The 18855-nt window shown below is 39.8% G+C and overlaps 1 protein-coding gene across 7 annotated transcripts in view; it reads right to left on the bottom strand.

Annotated features, from left to right (window-relative positions):
• The window catches only part of NEK11 (NIMA related kinase 11), a 165052-nt gene that overhangs the window by 138560 nt on the left and 7637 nt on the right, over positions 1-18855 (bottom strand). For all 7 annotated transcript variants that reach the window (XM_043540837.1, XM_043540836.1, XM_007064332.4 and 4 more), the window contains exon 2: positions 15731-16006. In XM_043540837.1, the coding sequence (XP_043396772.1) occupies positions 15731-15900 (170 nt within the window). In that variant the 5' untranslated portion in view covers positions 15901-16006. The remainder of the gene's footprint in view (positions 1-15730; positions 16007-18855) is intronic.

Consider the following 18855-nt stretch of genomic DNA (forward strand, 5'->3'; position numbering starts at 1 on the left):
ATACTGCACATGGCAGGTAGGTCAGGGCAGTTGCGATACTTCACTTGGAACTGCACTATTTATTCAGTGTTGGCACAGAACTGCCAGCATTTTTTGTTATTTGTCCTCTTTCTTTCAGTTCCACTATGCACCCAGCTCTGTGACTTTGCTCTGCCTTTCTGACAGAACTAGCAGGAGAGAGACTATGATCCTACCACACGGTTAATAAATGTTTGCTGACAGTCTCTTTTTGACAAACTGTATAAAGTACTGCAAATTTGATCTCTGTGGCTTTCCATTTTTCTCAAAACATAGGCTTTTTACTTCTTATGTACTGATTTAGAAAACTGTTGCTAGTAATTCACTGACAATTGAAATTACAGTGCCAGACATTAATATGTAACGCAGCAGAAACTGCAGCATGATCACCGACAGCATTACGGCTGTAGTTTGTTTCAAGAGAAATACGTAATATAGAATAATTCACAGCAAGCTTATGAAAATATGTATCGCAAGTAAACGTAAAATATTGACTAGAAGTAAAAAGTGAGAAAAAATATGGAGATTATGATGCTTTATCATGTCTACAACTTATATGATTCACAGAATCAAAGACAAATAATCTAAATCAGATTTCTTGGGGGAGGAAATTGCTTAAAGAGAACAGTGTAAATGAAATAAAATGCCCCTTAATTCCACACAGGACACACACTCCATCTAAGTGGATATCCTTTGTGCACATACACATCCCATCTTCCCCGCCAACTCTCTACAAGTAAAGCAACAGAGATGTGGGACAGTATGGCAAATAGCTCAGCAGATTCATACATATTGTAAAACTGTTGTATCTGCTTCACAGGTGTCTGATTGTTTTTGCCATCAAGCTAGCAGCAGATTTTTGGAGGTTTGGGAGAAAGAAGGAAGAAGTTACCCACAGTTGTTTCAAAAAAGAAAGATAATGGACAGCAGACCCTAATAATTAAACAGAAAAAATAATTAAGTCAAAGCCCTTCCCCCACCAGACAGTGTGTCACTGTTTTAGTCTCTACTCCTCTCTTCAACTGATGAATAATTGGTTTTAACACCAGATAACCTCTCCACAGATACGGTGTGGTTCAGCCAGTCTGCAGGTGGGTAGGTATGCCATTTTGTCTAATACATTTTGTAAGCTTAACTCCCTTAGCCTGCTAGCTCAGTTCCATCTGATACAACAGTCAGTCAGCTAGTCTGGTGCCACTCTTCAGGGCAAGCCCAAACCTTTACCCTCTTCTGTCAGGTATTTCACATATATTCAGGGGACACCATCATAGGGCCTAATAACATCAGCCACACTATCAAGAGGCTCGTTCACCTGCACATCTACCAATGGGATATATGCCATCATGTGCCAGCAATGCCCCTCTGCCATGTACATTGGTCAAACTGGACAGTCTCTACATAAAAGAATAAATGGACACAAATCAGATGTCAAGAATTATAACATTCATAAACCAGTCGGAGAACACTTCAATCTCTCTGGTCACTCGATTTCAGACCTAAAGGTCGCAATATTACAACAAAAAGACTTCAAAAACAGACTCCAATGAGAGACTGGTGAATTGGAATTAATTTGCAAATTGGATACAATTAACTTAGGATTGAATAGAGACTAGGAGTGAAGGTGTCATTACACAAAGTAAAACTATTTCCCCATGTTTATTCCCCCACCCCCCACTGCTCCTCGGACGTTTCTGTTAACTGCTGGAAATGGCCCACCTTGATTATCACTACAAAAGGTTTTCTCCCCCTTGCTCTCCTGCTGGTAATAGCTCATCTTAAGTGATCACTCTCCTTACAGTGTGTATGATAACACCCATTTTTTCATGTTCTGTGTGTATATAAATCTCCTCACTGTGTTTTCCACTGAATGCATCCGATGAAGTGAGCTGTAGCTCACGAAAGCTTATGCTCAAATAAATTGGTTAGTCTCTAAGGTGCCACTAGTACTCCTTTTCTTTTTGCGAATACAGACTAACACGGCTGCTACTCTGAAACCTGTCACATTGTACGATAAACTTTTAGAAATGGTTCAGAGTGGACTAAAATATTTTATTGGTATGATTTTTCATAAACACTGGTCCGTAAATCCAGACTGTTTGAATCTAATTGTACATAGAGAGAGAGAGAGGGGGAGAAAGAGAGAGAAAGAGAGAGAGAGAAATAACCCATTAAAAATAATCCTGTAAATCAGAGGATTGTGACCTCATCCATTAGTTATGAGGAAGGATACAGTTGTGCAATGACAGCAAAGAAATTACTCCTGTCAGCCTCTCCCTTGGACACTTAACCAGTGAAAGGTTTTTAATATTTATGTATCAGTAGCAAGGTGGAAAAAACAGCAAATAAAAACACTGGATAATGGTTCAATGGTTTTTGCTAGAAACATATCCACCTGACCATGATTCCCCACTTGCAATTACAGTTTTGAGACCTATCAGTTAGCCATTTTAATCCATCTAATGTGTGCCATGTTAATTTTCTCATTCTTGTTTTTTAATCAAAATGTTGTGCATCAAGTCAAGTCAAATGCCTTACAGAAGTCTTTTACATCAACACTATTACCTTTATCAATCACATTTATAATCTCATTAAAAATATACCAACCTGTAATTAGCTGTAATGAGCTAATTATTCTATTAATAACATATATTTTAACTCTGGTAAAAACTGGCTAATGGGATGAACTAGAAGAAAACTGTAGTTACAACTTCAGTAATTTTAGGTCCTTTCCACAATTTTGGCCAACTTCTGCATAACTTAAGTTTTAAGTAGCACCCCATTGTAAGAGATAGCTTGTGGTTTCCTAGATAGCCCAGCCTAAAGAAAAGTATCAACCCTTTTAACAACAGTGGAGTAACCTTTGCCACTGTGTCGCAAAATTCACCTCATGACTTCACATTGAGAAATTGACTTCACAGACTATTTGGGATCATTTATGTTGAATACTTCCTCTAACCAAGCCAGGAGAGCAGCCAGCATATAAATATGTTTTAACAAGCATTTTAAAAACTGGTTTTCAGCTACCGTGAAGCATGCTGCCTCTCCTGGCTTTGTAGAGATGCCCAGAGATTTTACAGGTACCAAGTATCTTAGTGTGACAGCTTCTCTTTGGTGCTCATAAGATACCATATATCATCATTCAGAGTTTGCTACAGAATTCCCAGAAGAGTCCAAAGAATTAAATGGGGCTGTAACGGGGTTGCACACACTTCTCACAAGCGCCCCCTGGCCGAGTGAAGCGCCTGCACTCTCGCTCTACCTGTTTGTGGTGGGTCTTCGCTGACTCCGCTCTCCGGCCAAATCATACACAGTCTGTTTGTGAGATAAAAGCAAAGGGAACCTCTTTCAGGGTACAAGTCCAACAGGGGCCTCTCTGAGTGCACTCTGTAACGTCTCCCTCAGTTTGTCCCTGCTCCGGAATAGAGCAGTGCCACGGGCTCCTTACCTGGAGGCCTTACCTGGAGGCAATGTCTTCGCCCTTTCAGGGCATTTCTGGCCCCAGCGCTTCAGTTCAGTCCCCCTTGTGGGGTGCCTCAAAGTCCAGGCCACTTTCCCAGTGGCTGGTGGGGGGGGGGGGGGACCCAGGCCCACCCTCTACTCTGGGTCCCAGCACAGGAATCCTATAGATAGTAGCTGTCTGCTATCTATAGGGTTCCTGTAGGACCTCTCTACTGCACTTTTCCGGAATGGGGTGTGGCAGGGCCACAAGGCCTCCAGCAGAGGGCCTCAGGGCCTAGTCCATCCCATCACAGAGGTTGAAAGCTATTGTAGTTTTAACTAAACTTTCTAAAATTAATGTTTGTGCTGAATGCACACATGTCCTGGTTTATGGGTTTATTTAATACATAGTTATCATAACCAGCAGCCCTGGTTTCACAGAGGCTGGCCCACATTTTACTGACCAGTCCTTAGTAATTACAGTCCTGGCCAAAGTCACAGGCTTATGAGACACAGCAGGAGGAGGCAGTAGCAGTGTAGGACCATAAGACAGCAACATCTCTCTTGCCTGCTCAGCAGCCTCTTCTCCACCCCCTGTTGGTTGCCTCACCTAAAGCCAGTTACAATCCTGCCCCCCTGCAGCTCTTTCTTATCTAGTCTACCTGATGCTGAGAGATAGCCAGAGAGCAGCAGCTGGCATGAGTTCTGAAGCCAGCCCCATATTCTATAAGGTTTGGTAGCTGAAGAGGAAGCCTGCTCAAGAGCATACAATCCCTGTAGTGGGGCAGAAAGGCAGAGGCAGAGAAACCTGTGGAAATGGCAAGAAGTGACGGCGGAGAGACCACCATTCACATAGCTCTCCAACAGCTGGAAGACTAGCTGCCCCAGACTCTTAGGCTTTGTCTACACACAACAGTTATACCACTGTAACTACACTGGTACAGGAAGAGGAGTAAACTATACCAGTATAAAGCACCTTTATCCACTATAACTGCATCCACATGTGAATATAACTATTGCTGTAATAGTTATAGTCACACACTAACCAAATGCCAGTACACAAATTTTATATAAGCCAAACACATACGAAGACAGGGTCCATTCACAAAGCAAATGTTGCTTATTGTGACAATTCAATCAATTTACTCTTGTAAAAAGCTCCCAGTAAGTACTAACATTCACCAGAAAGCACACAAAGCCAATGGCTGAGGACCTAGCAGCCCATAGAATCTACATTTATTTAGAAAACTGACCCTTAGAAAACTTTTTTAAAATGTTAGTAAATATGGATTGACCCCCACACAAGCACCTGGGATCCACATCTGCAGCAGGAGGTTGGTGCTGATCTCACCATTTCCACACACATTCTTATTTAAAATTAGTCAGTTAACTTTAGGTGTGCACCAGATAATATGCCAGCTGCATGCATAATTCTATAATCATAATGAACAAAAGCCATTAGCAGATAGGGAGGGGTAAAAGATCCCCAAAAATGTATTTCCTTGTCCCATCCAAAAATTGCTCTGAGCGGTCACTGAAATAACATTCTAAATGTTGTTAGTGTTTTGTTAAATGACTCCTAGGCATTGTGCTAAAAAAAAATCCAAAAGATATGCTTCAACAACAACTACAAACCAGATGCATCAACAGCTGAGGTTCGGTTCTCTTTGAGAATTTCTGTTCTTAAAGTTCATTTGTGTTCTCCCCATAGCGATTTAGACAACTACATAGGTTGACAGAGTATGTTTCCTGAACATTATCTGCATTAGCAAATTCCAGCTGATTTCATACTTTCTCTAACATCCGTATATCATGTCCTGAATCAGCTATGAAATAATAAGCATACTCTATGGAGATGTAATTTGGGGGATTATGTGACTCAGTTCCTTTGATTCATCAAAATGCCCACAGAGCATGGACATGGACCATAACATGGGTAAATTCAGCACAAAGACTAATTTTAGAAAGGTTTGTTAAATGTTTTAATTTTACTACCTTACAAAATCAGCTTTGTTAGAAGGGAAAAATTCTTAAATACTGTAGATAAATTCTGTCCTAGAATAATATTTGAACTTTCATGCAATATATTTCCCTGTAATATGAGAAATTTACACCAATGATTAATATTTTCCATCTTGATTGCTGTATTCAAGTTATGCTATTTTCACTGGATCTGAAATTATACCTACTGCACATGTAAATGACAGAAAGTTAAGGGAATCTATGTTTAATTTACAATTAAAGTTCAGCAGCAGCTAAGGAGAATAACTGCAATACACAGGTGCCTCCAAGTGGTATACTGGTGAACTGCAGAACTTTATCACAAGATAGGTAGCTACAAGCATTTACAGGTATTATCTGTTGCTAAATGCTGCAAGTCAAAACAAAAAGTAATAAAATAAAAATAAGAAGCCATAATTTAATACATAACTATTGTACTTTTACATCAATAGAATTAAAGGGCACACTCAGTTTTGTCTCTTACAAAGAATAGGCAATGTTTAAAATGCTGCAGTCAAATTGATGATCCCATTAAATAAACAGCTGATGTTATTGTAAACTAAATTTCTCAGTAAAAGGGCTCACAAGGAAAAAAATATAAACTGGTTCGAATACAAAAGTGGCATCTGTCAAGGGCATGTGCCTGCCCCGATCTGTTCTACGTGTTATTGACCGAATGATGGAAGCAGACACTAGCTGCATACTGGGGGTGGACGTCTGAATAACAAACTTGGAATATGCAGATGACACAGCTCTATCTGAATCCTGATGAACTAATCTCATCAATGTACTGAATACATTTACAGAAGATGCAAGTAAACTTGGTCTTCAGGTTAACTGGAAGAAGACCAAACTGATGAAAGTGGCTGATGGACCTCTACCTCTACCCACTATAATCGATGGACAAGAAGTTGAATTCATCTACTCATTAGAGCATCTTGGCTCTTTTGTTACCAAGGAGAGAGGTTGCTTTACTGACATGAAACATTGCAAGACAGTTCTCCAAGTGAAGGAAGAATGACTATGTGACCCTTGGGGTGAGTTTGTTGTCTGTTCATTTGTTTGTTGTATGCGTGCTGCTTGCAGTGTGCCTGCTTGACTGAAGTTTATAATACAACCTGTTTGGGGAGGCCATGTTTCTTAACAAGGCTTTGACCCCTAATTCCTTTAGCAGCCCTTAACCAGGGAGTGGGGCTACCCAGGGAGAAAAGTAGTTAAAAAGCCAACTCCTAAACAACCAGAGGAGCTAGTGAATTGGGGAGTTTTGCAAAAGAGTTTAGAAAGGGAGTGAGAGAGCCAGATATACCTAACATTTTCTAATCTTAGGCCAACAAACACTCCACACATAAAAAAACAAAAATCAAAACAAAAACAAAAAGCTACAAGAGTAAATATAATGCAGGCAGAAGTCTAGCAGCACAGTGGGGGCTATTCAATTTGTTGCACAAATGCAGCATGCATGATTACCTGCCTTGTAAACAGATAGGAATGACTGAGTAGGTCGTGCTCGTGGGAGAGTGGCACTATATGTGAAAGAATGCATAGGAAGAGTCAACTATAGTAAAAAATTTAAATGAATCAAACTGTACCGTAGAATCTCTATGGACAGAAATGCCATTCTTGATTAATAAGAGTACAGTAGTAGGACTATACTACCAACCACCTGATTAGTTTGGTGATGGTAAAATGCTAAGGAAGATTAGAGAGGCTATAAAAATAGAAAACTCGATAATAATGGGGGATTTCACCTATCCCCATATTTACTGGGTACACGTCACCTCAGGATGGGATGCAGAGAGAAAATTTTTAGACACCAATAATGACTGCTTCTTGGAGCAGCTAGTCCTGGAACCCACAAGAGGACAGGTAATTCTTGATTTAGTCCTAAGTGGAGCTGATCCAAGAGGTGAATATAGCTGAACCGCATGGTAACAGTGACCATAATGTAAATATATTTAACATCCTTGCGGGGAGGGGAAATACCAAACAACCCCACCACAGTATAATTTAACTTCAAAAAGGGAAACTATAAAAAAAAATGAGGAAGCTACTTAAATGGAAATTAAAAGAAACAGTCACAAGAGTAAAATCCCTGCAAGCTACATGGAAACTTTTAAAAAACATCATAACAGAGGCTCAAATTAAATGTATACCTCAAATAAACAAATTAGTAGGTAGTACCAAAAAAATGCCACTATGGCTAAACAACAAAGTAGAAGAGTTGGGTAGAGGTAAAAACGCATCCTTAAAAAATTAGAAGTCAAAGCCTACTGAGGAAAATAGAAGGAGCATAAACTCTGGCAAATCAAGTACAAAAGCATAAATAGGCAGGCCAAAAAAGAATTTGAAGAACAACAAGCAAAAGACATAAAAACTAACAGCAAAAAAAAAAAGTGCATCAGAAGTAGGAAACCTGTCAAACAATCACTGGAGCCACTGGATGATCGAGGTGCTAAAGGAGCACTCAAGGAAGACAAGGCCATTGCAGTGAAGCTAAATGAATTATTTGCAACGGTCTTCACTGCAGAGGATGTGAGGGAGAGTCCCACACCTGAACCATTATTTTTAAATGACAAATCTGAGAAACTGTTCCAGATTGAGATGTCGAGAGAGGAGGTTTAGAGACAAATTGATAAATTAAACAGTAATAAGTCACCAAGACCAGATGGTATTTACCCGAAAGTTCTGAAGGAACTCAAATATGAAACTGCAGAACTGATAACTAGTACGTAACCTATCACTTAAATCAGGCTCTGTACCAGAGGACTGGAGGATAGCTAATGTAATGTCAGTTTTTTTAAAGGCTCCACAGGCGAGGTTGGCAACTATAGGCCAGTAAGCCTAACTTCAGGACCAGGCAAATTGGTTGAACCTATAGTAAAGAATAGAATTGGGGAAGAGTCAACATGGCTTTTGTAAAGGAAAATCATGCCTCACCCAGTGGTGCTGGAACAATTTTTATACTGGGGGTGCTGAAGGCAGAAACCATGTATTTGGGTTATTATTACCACTTCAAGCTAGGGAGTGTAGCAGCCCCTCCTAGTTCCAGCACCTGTAGCCTCACTAATCTATCAGAATTCTTTGAGGAGTCAACAAACATGTGGGCAAGGGTGATCCAGAGGATATAGTGTAACTGAACTTTCAGAACGCTTTTGACAAGGTCCTTCACCAAAGGCTTTTAAGCAAACCAAGCAGTCATGGGATAAGAGGAAAGGTCCTCTCATGGATCAGTGATTAAAAGACAGCAAACACAAGGTAGGAATAAATGGTCAGTTTTCCCAGTGGAGAGAGGTAAATAGGAGGGTCCCCTAGGGATCTGTACGAGGACCAATGCCGCTTTTATAATATTCATAAATGATCTGGAAAGGGGGTAATCAGTGAAGTAGGAAAGTCTGCAGACGATACAAAATTACTCAAGATAATTAAGTCCAAAGCTGACTGGGAAGAGCTACAAAGGGATCTCACAAAACTGAGTGACTGGGAAATAATGGCAAATGAAATTCAGTGCTGATAAATGTACAGTAATGCACATTGGAAAACAATCTCAACTATACATACAAAATGATGGGGTCTAAATTATCTGTTACTATTCAAGAAAGAGATCTTTGTGTCATTGTGGATAGTTCTCTGAAAACACCCATCAATGTGCCGCAACAGTCAAAAAAGATAACAGAACGTTAGAACCTTAGGAAAGAGATAGATACTAATACAGAGAATATCATAATGCTACTATATAAAACCATGGTATGCCCACATCCTGAATACTGCATGCAGTTGTGGTCACCCCATCTCAAAAAATATATATTAGAATTGGGAAAGATTCAGAGAAGGGCAGCAAAAATGATAAGGGGTCTGCAGCAGTTTCCATGTGAGGAGAGATTAAAAAGATTGGGACTGTTCATCTTGGAAAAGAGATGACTAAGGGGGGATATGCTAGAGGTCTATAAAATCATGAATGGTGTGAAGAAAGTGAATAAGGAAATGTCATTTACCCCTTCACATAACACCAGAACCAGGGATCACCCAATGAAATTAGTAGGCAGCAGTTTGAAAACAAACAAAAGGAAGTATTTCTTCACACATCGTACAGTTAATCTATGGAACTGGTTGTCAGGGGATCTTGTGAAGGCCAAAACTATAAATGGGTTCAAAAAAGAATTACATAAGTTCATGGGGGATAGGACCATCAATGGCTATTAGTCACAATGGTCAGGGACACAACCCCACGCTCTGGGTGTTCCTCAGCCTCTGGCGGCCAGATGCTGGGATTGGACGACAGGGAATGGGTCACTTGATAATTACCTTGTTCTGTTCATTCCCTCTGAAACATCTAGAATTGACCGCTGTTAGAAAACAGGATACTAGGCTAGATGGACCATTGTTCTGACCCAGCATGGCCATTCTTATGTTCTTAATGTGGTTGAGCGAGGTGACATTTGAATCACATGTTTTTTAATTCGTCTATGTGCTACTAATTCAACTGAGGATCAAAAATCTGATTTGTAATGAGAAGCCTTTGCGGCATCAGTGACACATATCAACTCGGACAAAGATGCACATCTATCAAGCAGCAGTACTTCTGTCCATTTGTATGGCTCAGAAACCTGAGCCACCACAGAGATGCAAATGCCCCTGCTGGACCCTTTTGACATGAAACAGTAATGATGTATTGAACGCATACAGTGGTTACATCATGTTATGAACAAAGATATCACGTGTTAGACCAACCAGCCTCCAAGGTCTTCCCATGTGACAATGCTGGCTCAGGTGGCTTGGGCATCTGCTGTGTATGCTGGAGTCCATACCAGCCCACCAGCTTTATGTGTTTGATCCTTAAAAACTGGATAGTCTCACAAGTGGCTTCCGACCGTGCCCGCCTCAGCCTTAATATAGAACAGGCTGCAACACTGGCAGGAGACTGGGCTCTCTGGAAATGGGTGATCCAAAGTGTGCACACTACACTTCATCAGCAGAGGAGAATGACTGAATCACCCACACATACACCATGCAATAATATGAATGCGTGTTACCAGTTTGCATATGATACCTTTTAGATACATACGCACCTTTTAAATATAGATTATGACAACAGTAGTACACTGAACTCGTCAGGCCAGCTGAGACTCACTGCTAGGTACCAGGCAGCCCCTTGCCCTCTAGCATTAGGCTGCTCTTAGGGTCACAAGGGCCTAAACAGATAAATAGTTAGGACTTGGAGTAGGAAAGAAACATTCAGGTCTTACACTTTAATTAAAAAGAAAAGGAGTACTTGTGGCACCTTAGAGACTAACAAATTTCTAAGGTGCCACAAGTACTCCTTTTCTTTTTGCGAATACAGACTAACACGGCTGCTACTCTGAAACTTTAATTAAAGTATCTCCTGTCAGACCTAGTGATCAACAAAGAAAAACACTCATTAAACCTTCCACATAAATGCAAACAGCTGTAAAATTCCAATAGAAATACGAGAGCCACTATGAAGGCATGAAGTAGGGCGGGGTTCTCAACCTTTTCCTTTCTGAGGCCCCCTCTGACATGCTATACAAACTCCACAGCCAAGCTGTGCCACAACTACTGCTTTTATGCATATAATAATCAGGGCCGGTGTTAGGGGGTAACAAGGAGGGCAATTGCCTGGGACCCCTCACACCATAAGGGGCACTGCGAAGCTAAGTTGTTCAGGCTCTGGGTGGTGGGGCTCAGGGCCCCGAGCTGCAGTCCCGTGTGGTGGGACTTCAGCTTTCTGCCCTGGGCCCTAGCGAGTCTGATGCCAGCCATGCTTGGCAGAACCCCAGAAACCTGCTCATGGCCCCCCATTGGGCCCCGGACCCCTGGTTGAGAACCACTGAAGTAGGGATTATACCAGAGTTACAGTGAAGCCTTGCTAAAGAAGTAGTACTCCTGAACCATTCACCTCAAACCTAAACCTATCATAAATCTGGTAGAAAAGAATAAATAGTCATTTCATCCACTTGAGGCTCCTCAGACCTTGCAATTTCTGCTAGTTTGGGATTTAAGAAATGTTTTGCTTCATCATACTTTGGTAAGGAAGATAATTTACCAGTATCTGGAGTTCTCCAAAGGTAATGGCTCTGCTGCAGGGGACACACAGAATGCCTCATATGTCCAGGACCAATTTAAAGCAATGGGGGTGGAGGAAGGAGTGCACACAGTGACTCCTGGAAGCAAATTCTCCAACAGAAGATGTAGAGGATTAGTACCTCTTACAGTTCATAGATCCTCTTTTGCCAGTAACAGTAGCCATGGAACTATCTATTCTCTCCTTTCTCAATGCTGCTCACTTCAGGTTTTAGTCTACATAGTCTTTGTTTAGTTAGATAATGTTAGATAACTTTGTTTAGTTAGATAACTTAGTTTAGTTAGATAATGTTAAGATCAGTTGGTACTTTTGGAGTTTTCTAAAAATAAATGTTACTGCTTCTTGTTCTCGCGTCTCTTATAATTCCAGAATAGTGGATCTGGGGAAGGCAGGTTTGTGTATCTACTGATAAGATGTCATAACAGATCAGCATGCAAATTGTTTGAAGTGAAGGGCACTTCCTCTGAGATTACTTAAAACTGCATGGCCTTTACCACCTGGGACAGAGATAAATGTGAAATGAGTCCTAATGTCATCCTATTCTACCATATGGATTTGCACAGCCACTTCTGTGAAGGCAAAAATATATTTTTCAATTTAATTCATGTTTTTGCTGCTGAAAATACAGCCACTTCAGCCCCAAACATTCAAATTTCAATCATGCAAAGTGCTTTCATTTACAGTGAGTTGCTCATGCCATATTCAAGAATACATGAAGACATTGCCCAAAACACACAGCTTTTTCTGTTGGCCAGTCTTCATTAGGACTGTCTCAGTCACGGAAACATCCAAAGATTACCAAAACAAAATAAGAGCAGACTATGAGCAGACTGCTTCAGATATGAATTCATAAGAGTTGGTCTGATTTATTTTGTAAGTTTTGCGTATGTCCAAAATAGAAATAAACTCTTCCATGAAGGTTGTCTCAGTTATCTCTCAAATGGAGACAGGAGTCTTTGGAAGAGTTAACTGATCAACATTGTTTAGAATGCTCAAATTATATTTTTCAGAGTTGTTCTTCAGCATCACAACTTGAATGCCCTATTCCTGCAGACTTTATGCACATGGCTAACTTTACACATGAATGGTCCTAGCAAAGTCACGCCTATCATGATCAGATTATCATAAAGTTAAGCATCTAAGCAGTACAGTAACAAAACATTAGATTGTAATCTGTTCAGCATACGTACCCTGTCTTCTTCTGCATTTAGAAAACACCTGGCACTACAGCAACATAAATAAATACTTATATTGTTAATAATAATTTTATCTAGGGTGAGATGTCATCATTTCCAGCTTCTCACTGTTAAGACGGTGCTAATTTATTCCAGCAAGAAATGTTGCCATTTTTTGTAGTGCAATGTCACCCTCCAATTGCAAAAACTGACTTTAGTTTTCTCACAAATGAGCAATTCTTTCAAGGTAAAATAGCAAAATGCTTTGCTTTGGCAAAACTATAATGTTTCACTAATAGTCAAGATATCTTTGTGGGTCTCTAACTCTCTGCAGGCTTCCACACAAATGCAGCATAACCACAAGTTTGTAATGGAAAGTTGCCTTAAAAATGCTGGAAACTAATTTGGCACATGTAAAAATCAGAAAACAAAATGGTCATGCCTTATATAAAAAGTACACTTATAAATAGTTTACCAAAGGTTAATAAATGATTAATAGATGTTATAAGCATGTTACAGATATGAGTAGCATACATTATAGAAGCCTGTAAGCACATCAGCAGAAGGTGTAACAGATGGTTATAAACAACCTATTGACCCGTGGAACTGTATAACAATTGACTAACTATCTATTAAAGCATTTATCAATCATTTTTAAATCTTTATAAACTATTTATAAATGTACCCTTAATATACAGTGTAACTACTAAAACCTGCTTCCCTGCCCCTTTCTGTTGGGAAAGTATCTTCTGTAGATTATATGTAGGTCTCTTATGTCATAAAGCGTCTTTATGGATACAGAGTGCTGAAACATCACAAAACTGCCTGAAAGAGCTTTCTTTCTTAGTCCTGGAAAAAGATAACAAAAAATGCCTCGGTTTAAAATGAACAGGACTCTTTCAATTCCCTGTTAACCTAATTACTATAACATAATAACCAACAAATGTATCATTTATTGGAAATGTGACCTACCAAAATGGCTACTGTACAATGTGCACTTTAATATTTCTGAAAAATATGAAAAAGAACTCTGCTATTACTGACACTAGTTGAACTGACTGAAATATTGCTGCATGCACCTAGCTCTTGGATCTGTAAACGTTCCAGGTACCAGGGGGCTCCCCAACACACTCCGATGAGCCTTGATATCTCTTCTACACAATAAGCAAGTGTCCAAATTTTTCAGAAATCAGAACTTCTATTAGCTGAATATTCTTATCAAATATGGCTAGGTGATACGCTATCAGTATCTTCAACAAGAAATACTACATATGTGCTGACCACAGTTGGATTACCAACACTAATGTTACCTTTTGAGCCAATATCCAAGTCATCATGGAAAATCTGATTCCTCACATAGGTTACTGAGTGGTTCCAAGCTTAAGGAAAAGAGCCTATTTCTGGATGAAAAAATTATCCAATTGAGGTGTCAGACATGAAGCAACCAGTATCAAGTCCAATGAACACACAAAGTTCTAGATTACAGGGAAAAGATACTTTTTAAAGTCCCAGTCTGTAAAATTGTCAGAGTGATGAGAATATAGTTTTATACAACAAGAAATTTCATCCAATGATATTAGACATGCACCCAAATTTGATTTCACATGCAGAGTTGTTAACATTCCTTGGAAGTGTTAAGTCTGTGATATTTTGTGATCCTACTGAAATTATAAAATAAATTGATGAAAATGTGTCCATTTTCAGGTAGAGACAAAATTAAGACTTGTTGAGACTAAATAAAAAAAAGAATTGTTATCAATTACAAGTACAGTAGCCACAGTAGCTTTCACCTTACGATTTCTATAGTCATTACCTCTCCTTTCTTATTAGACAAGCATGCATCCAATTTTATCATCAAAAACAGAAAAAGTCTTCTGTATTTTCTGCTGGTTTAGCTACCAGCTTCTCTTAGGTCCCCTCCAACAATCTAACTGAGTCTTTTTGATGGTACCCTGACTACAACACTAAAGTGATTGGCATGGTATAAAAACTTAGATAGATTAGACAAACCCTGGGAAAAGTCACCTGAAGGGGACAGACCCATAAAAGAAAAGCAGGAATTCTGAAATGTTCTTACCTTGTTCTTATCTTTCCCAGCTTGATTGCTTTAAAGGCCATTTATAATTGGACAGAGCATTACAGAGTTAGATATCACAGCAATTGAACTGTATCATTTTTGGGGATCTCTCTCTTTGCATTTTATAACAATTTTTAAATATTCAAGTAAATAAAGACGATATTTTCATGAAGGTCACTGAGCATGGAATGGAAATTCATTATGAGTGGTGCAGATTTTAATAGACCTCCTCAAGAAAGATCTTGTGGACCACATTATTTTCCTTTTTTGTCAGGAGTAAGCAGTTTTGGTACACTGAAGAAAAGGAAAACTGTTATGGTGGATATATGCCTTCTCATTGCGTCCTCTCAATTACATGAATGTACAAACGACATTTTATACAGAAGGGATAAAATTCACCTCTGTTCAATTAGCACAAGACCCTATATACCACTTAAGCTTCATATAAGTTGTAACTGGCATTTAAGTAATGGATAGAGATTGGTGTGAATTTAACCCTAGATGTATCAGGATTTTAGTAATCCATTTGATAGAGTTCTTTTTACTGTTTGAGAAGTACTTAGATACTACGGACAGGAGGGATATATATGGAAGATAGACAGAAAATTTAACTTATAAAATCAGTTAAAACTGGCTTGGTTAAGACCACCACAACATAGACTGAAATCTTACTGAAGAAGCCTACACAATAATGTATTGAGTTGGAAAGATGGTATCTAGTGGAGTGCCAGGTTCAGTGTCAGCCAATTTAGCACCATCAGTGAAGATAGGGTAAACAGTGTATTAATGAAATTTGCAGGTAATACTAAATTGGGAGGTAATGGGGCACCAAAGAAAACAAAAGCAAAAAAAATTAGAAATATGGGCCAATTTTTTTCCCAAATACATTGAGTCAACACACTATATAAGATGCTTACTTACAATTCTTCTCCTTGTTTTGCCTTCTTGTCTGAAACTAGATAGACTGTTCCAAAGCTTCCTCTGCCAAGTTTCTGCTGAAGAACATATCTTCTTGCAATCAAGGTTTCAGAGCAAGTGGAAATAGGTGCGGAACCACTGACATGTTTAACAGCCTCTTGGAATTTCAGCATTGCTCCATGTAACAGAGATCACATGCGTTTATCTATAACGTATCTTTCATATTCAAGTCTCTTTAGTAATGCTCCTATTCTTCCAGTGATGTTCACAGGACAACACCTAAAACAGAAAAATAGATAAGATTTTATGTAATACTCTGAAGTTTTATCAAGATATTCAGGCTGCTAATTAAAATACCACACCTCAAGCTATCATCTTGTCACATATCAAAAGCTCAGGGCCAATCAGCTGGGGGGGGGGGGGGGGGGGGGGGGGGAAGGAGAGCCATTTGGCCTGGGCCTCAAGCTCAAAGGGGGGCTCAATTTAGACACTTGTTAATTTTCTGGTATTTGATAACTTTCGTAAATTGTTTTTATGCGCATCCCTATCGGATCAAAATGTGACACACTCTCTCAGCTTAGAGCTGCAAATTTAAGCAAATAAGAGATGTGATTTGGTAACAGACATAATTTTTTTGTTAACTGATATAGATTTTGTCATATTAAAGAGTTTAAAATGTTCATAAATATTAATAAATATATATTGGTTCTGATGGCACAAGATTAGACCGTGATGAACGTGTACTCTCAGATCACCTGATTATATAAACAAACCACTACTACTGGCGGGTGCTGGATCAAGTGCATGTTAAAAGGTACAGAATTGTTACATTTTACTGTTTTTATAGTTTTACGTCTATTTGACTAAGGAATTATTTATGTGTGAAAATTCCTCATTATTATCTTCATATGGTAGCTAAAAGAGGTGACTGGTTGGTTGGTTGAGCCCTAGCTTGGTAGTTTGGCCATCATCATAGGCTTTCGTAGGCTATAGGCCCAGATTCAAGGTGAAAATTTGTGAGGATAATCTTGTACAGTGAGTTTTGTGAGGACACATGTTTGAAATTTTTGGACATTATCCCTCTGTCTATATCCGTGTCTGTGTTTACTATTGTAAGCAGAGTCAGGATGAGCTCCACCCTGACATCTGGTGGTGAGGTGGGGCAAGTTGTGGAAAAGAACTTCAGGGGCTGATCTCATTTGCATAGGCACACCCACCCCACCTAGAATGAGGCCATAGCTGCCCAAATGGTCACTTTGGCTGCTGCGGGATCCCCAGTGTCTCTGTTTTTGGGGCAGGAAGAATAAATTGTTATTACCCTGATTATGGGAATCAAGGACCGTGGAACTGCAGTTGGCCTTTTGTTATGATGGAGGGACTCGCCATCAACTAAGTAGCACGCGCTAGGCAAGGGACATGGGTTCCAAAACTCTGTGAATTGAGAGAGGCTGGGGACAGGTATTAATACTTCGTGGCATGGGCCCCCTGGTGAGGGCCTTACATGCTAATTGCACTTCCCCCTCTCTCCACTGTGGAATATCAGAGCTAATTTTGATTCCATTAGGAGTCTCGTTACAGGCTGCTGAGCTGAATTCCCTTTGGGCTAATGGTGCACCAGCACTGAGGCTCCCCTACTACAAGCTGAAATCACAAAAGAGATAAACTTATGAAGAGCTGAAATCACTGAGTGTTGTGTTAAGTAGTGGGGGAGCCTGAAGATATATGGTGGAGCAGTTTGCGGGCCGGCGAGCAGAGCGGCTGATGGAGCAGAGCAGTTTGCGGGACGGCGAGCGGAGCGGCTGGTGGAGCAGAGCAGTTTGTTGGATGCCTAGAGCAGCCCATGGGGTGGCTGGCAGAGCGGAGGCCCATGGAGAGGTGGAGCCATCAGCTTTGGACCACGTAAGGTGCCCTTACTCTCTCTCCCCACCCCCCAATCTCCACCCAGGTTGGGAGGTAAAACTCTGCAGATAAACTTTTGAGCTCTGGGGCTGCCCTGACCAGGGACAGAGACTTTTGGGTCATTGGACTTTTGGGACTTTGGGTGATTTGGGTTGCTGGACTCAAGAACCAAAGGGAAAGGACATGCCCCAATTTGCTTGGGGTGGGTTTTTTTGCTCATGGGTTGTGTTATGAATCCTGTTGTTGGTGTTTCCCCAACATAATGCCACATTGTTTCTCTCTGTTATTAAAAGACTTTTTGGTACACTCAGACTATGTGCTTTATATATATATATATATATATATATATATATATATATATATATGTATGTATATGTCATCCCTTTGTCTTCAGCTAAGCCTGTTATATTATACCTTGCATGCTTGAGTTTTGATTCAGTGATAAGGATAATAATCTGTCTGATTGTTTCATTTTGTGTTCTTAATTAGTATTTCTTCATTTTACGTCTTTTCAGCATTTGTGTACCATTCGGCATTTGTGTACATGTTTACAGTAGAAGATTTCAAGTGTAGATAAGCTACTTATTCGCAGCAGAATACTTCAAGTGTGGATAGGCTACATATTGACCACATAGATCACTATGAAGAGGAGATTTGAAAGTGGTGCAAGCAACGGATGGTGAAAACAACTGAGTGAAGCAGCAGCTAACAGCTCAAAGCGAATAACTTTATTTCTCAAACCACTGGAAAACACACCTTACCCAACAAACAATGCTACAAATAATGAAAACTCTACAACTGCAACATATGATATTTCAATGCCAATACCTGAACATGAGGACAGTAGTCAAGAAGGAGATGTGCCAACAGTAACAGTTGCAGCAGAAGATTCTGTGTACAATCAAGAAACTCAACAGCAACAGGAAGATCTTAAGCAGCAAGAGCATTTCATGAGTATTACAGGTTTGACTGTGACTGACATTGGAATTATTGAGAAGAGCAGTGCTGCCCAAATGCAATCTTTTCTTCAAATTAATTGTTTTGAAATTCCAAGTAACATTGCATGAGATGCTGATAATCATGCTTTCCCTACTCATCTGCTGACAAAAACTCTTCCAAATAGTGAGACCTGCACAAGAGACTGGTTATGCTGGAGTACGGAAAAACAATCTCTGTACAGTGCACTCTGCTTCATTTTGAACAAAAGTGCTGCAAATGCATCAGTTGTC

This window comes from Chelonia mydas, chromosome 2 (genome assembly GCF_015237465.2).
Source record: "Chelonia mydas isolate rCheMyd1 chromosome 2, rCheMyd1.pri.v2, whole genome shotgun sequence".
Classification (NCBI taxonomy): Eukaryota; Metazoa; Chordata; order Testudines; family Cheloniidae; genus Chelonia; species Chelonia mydas.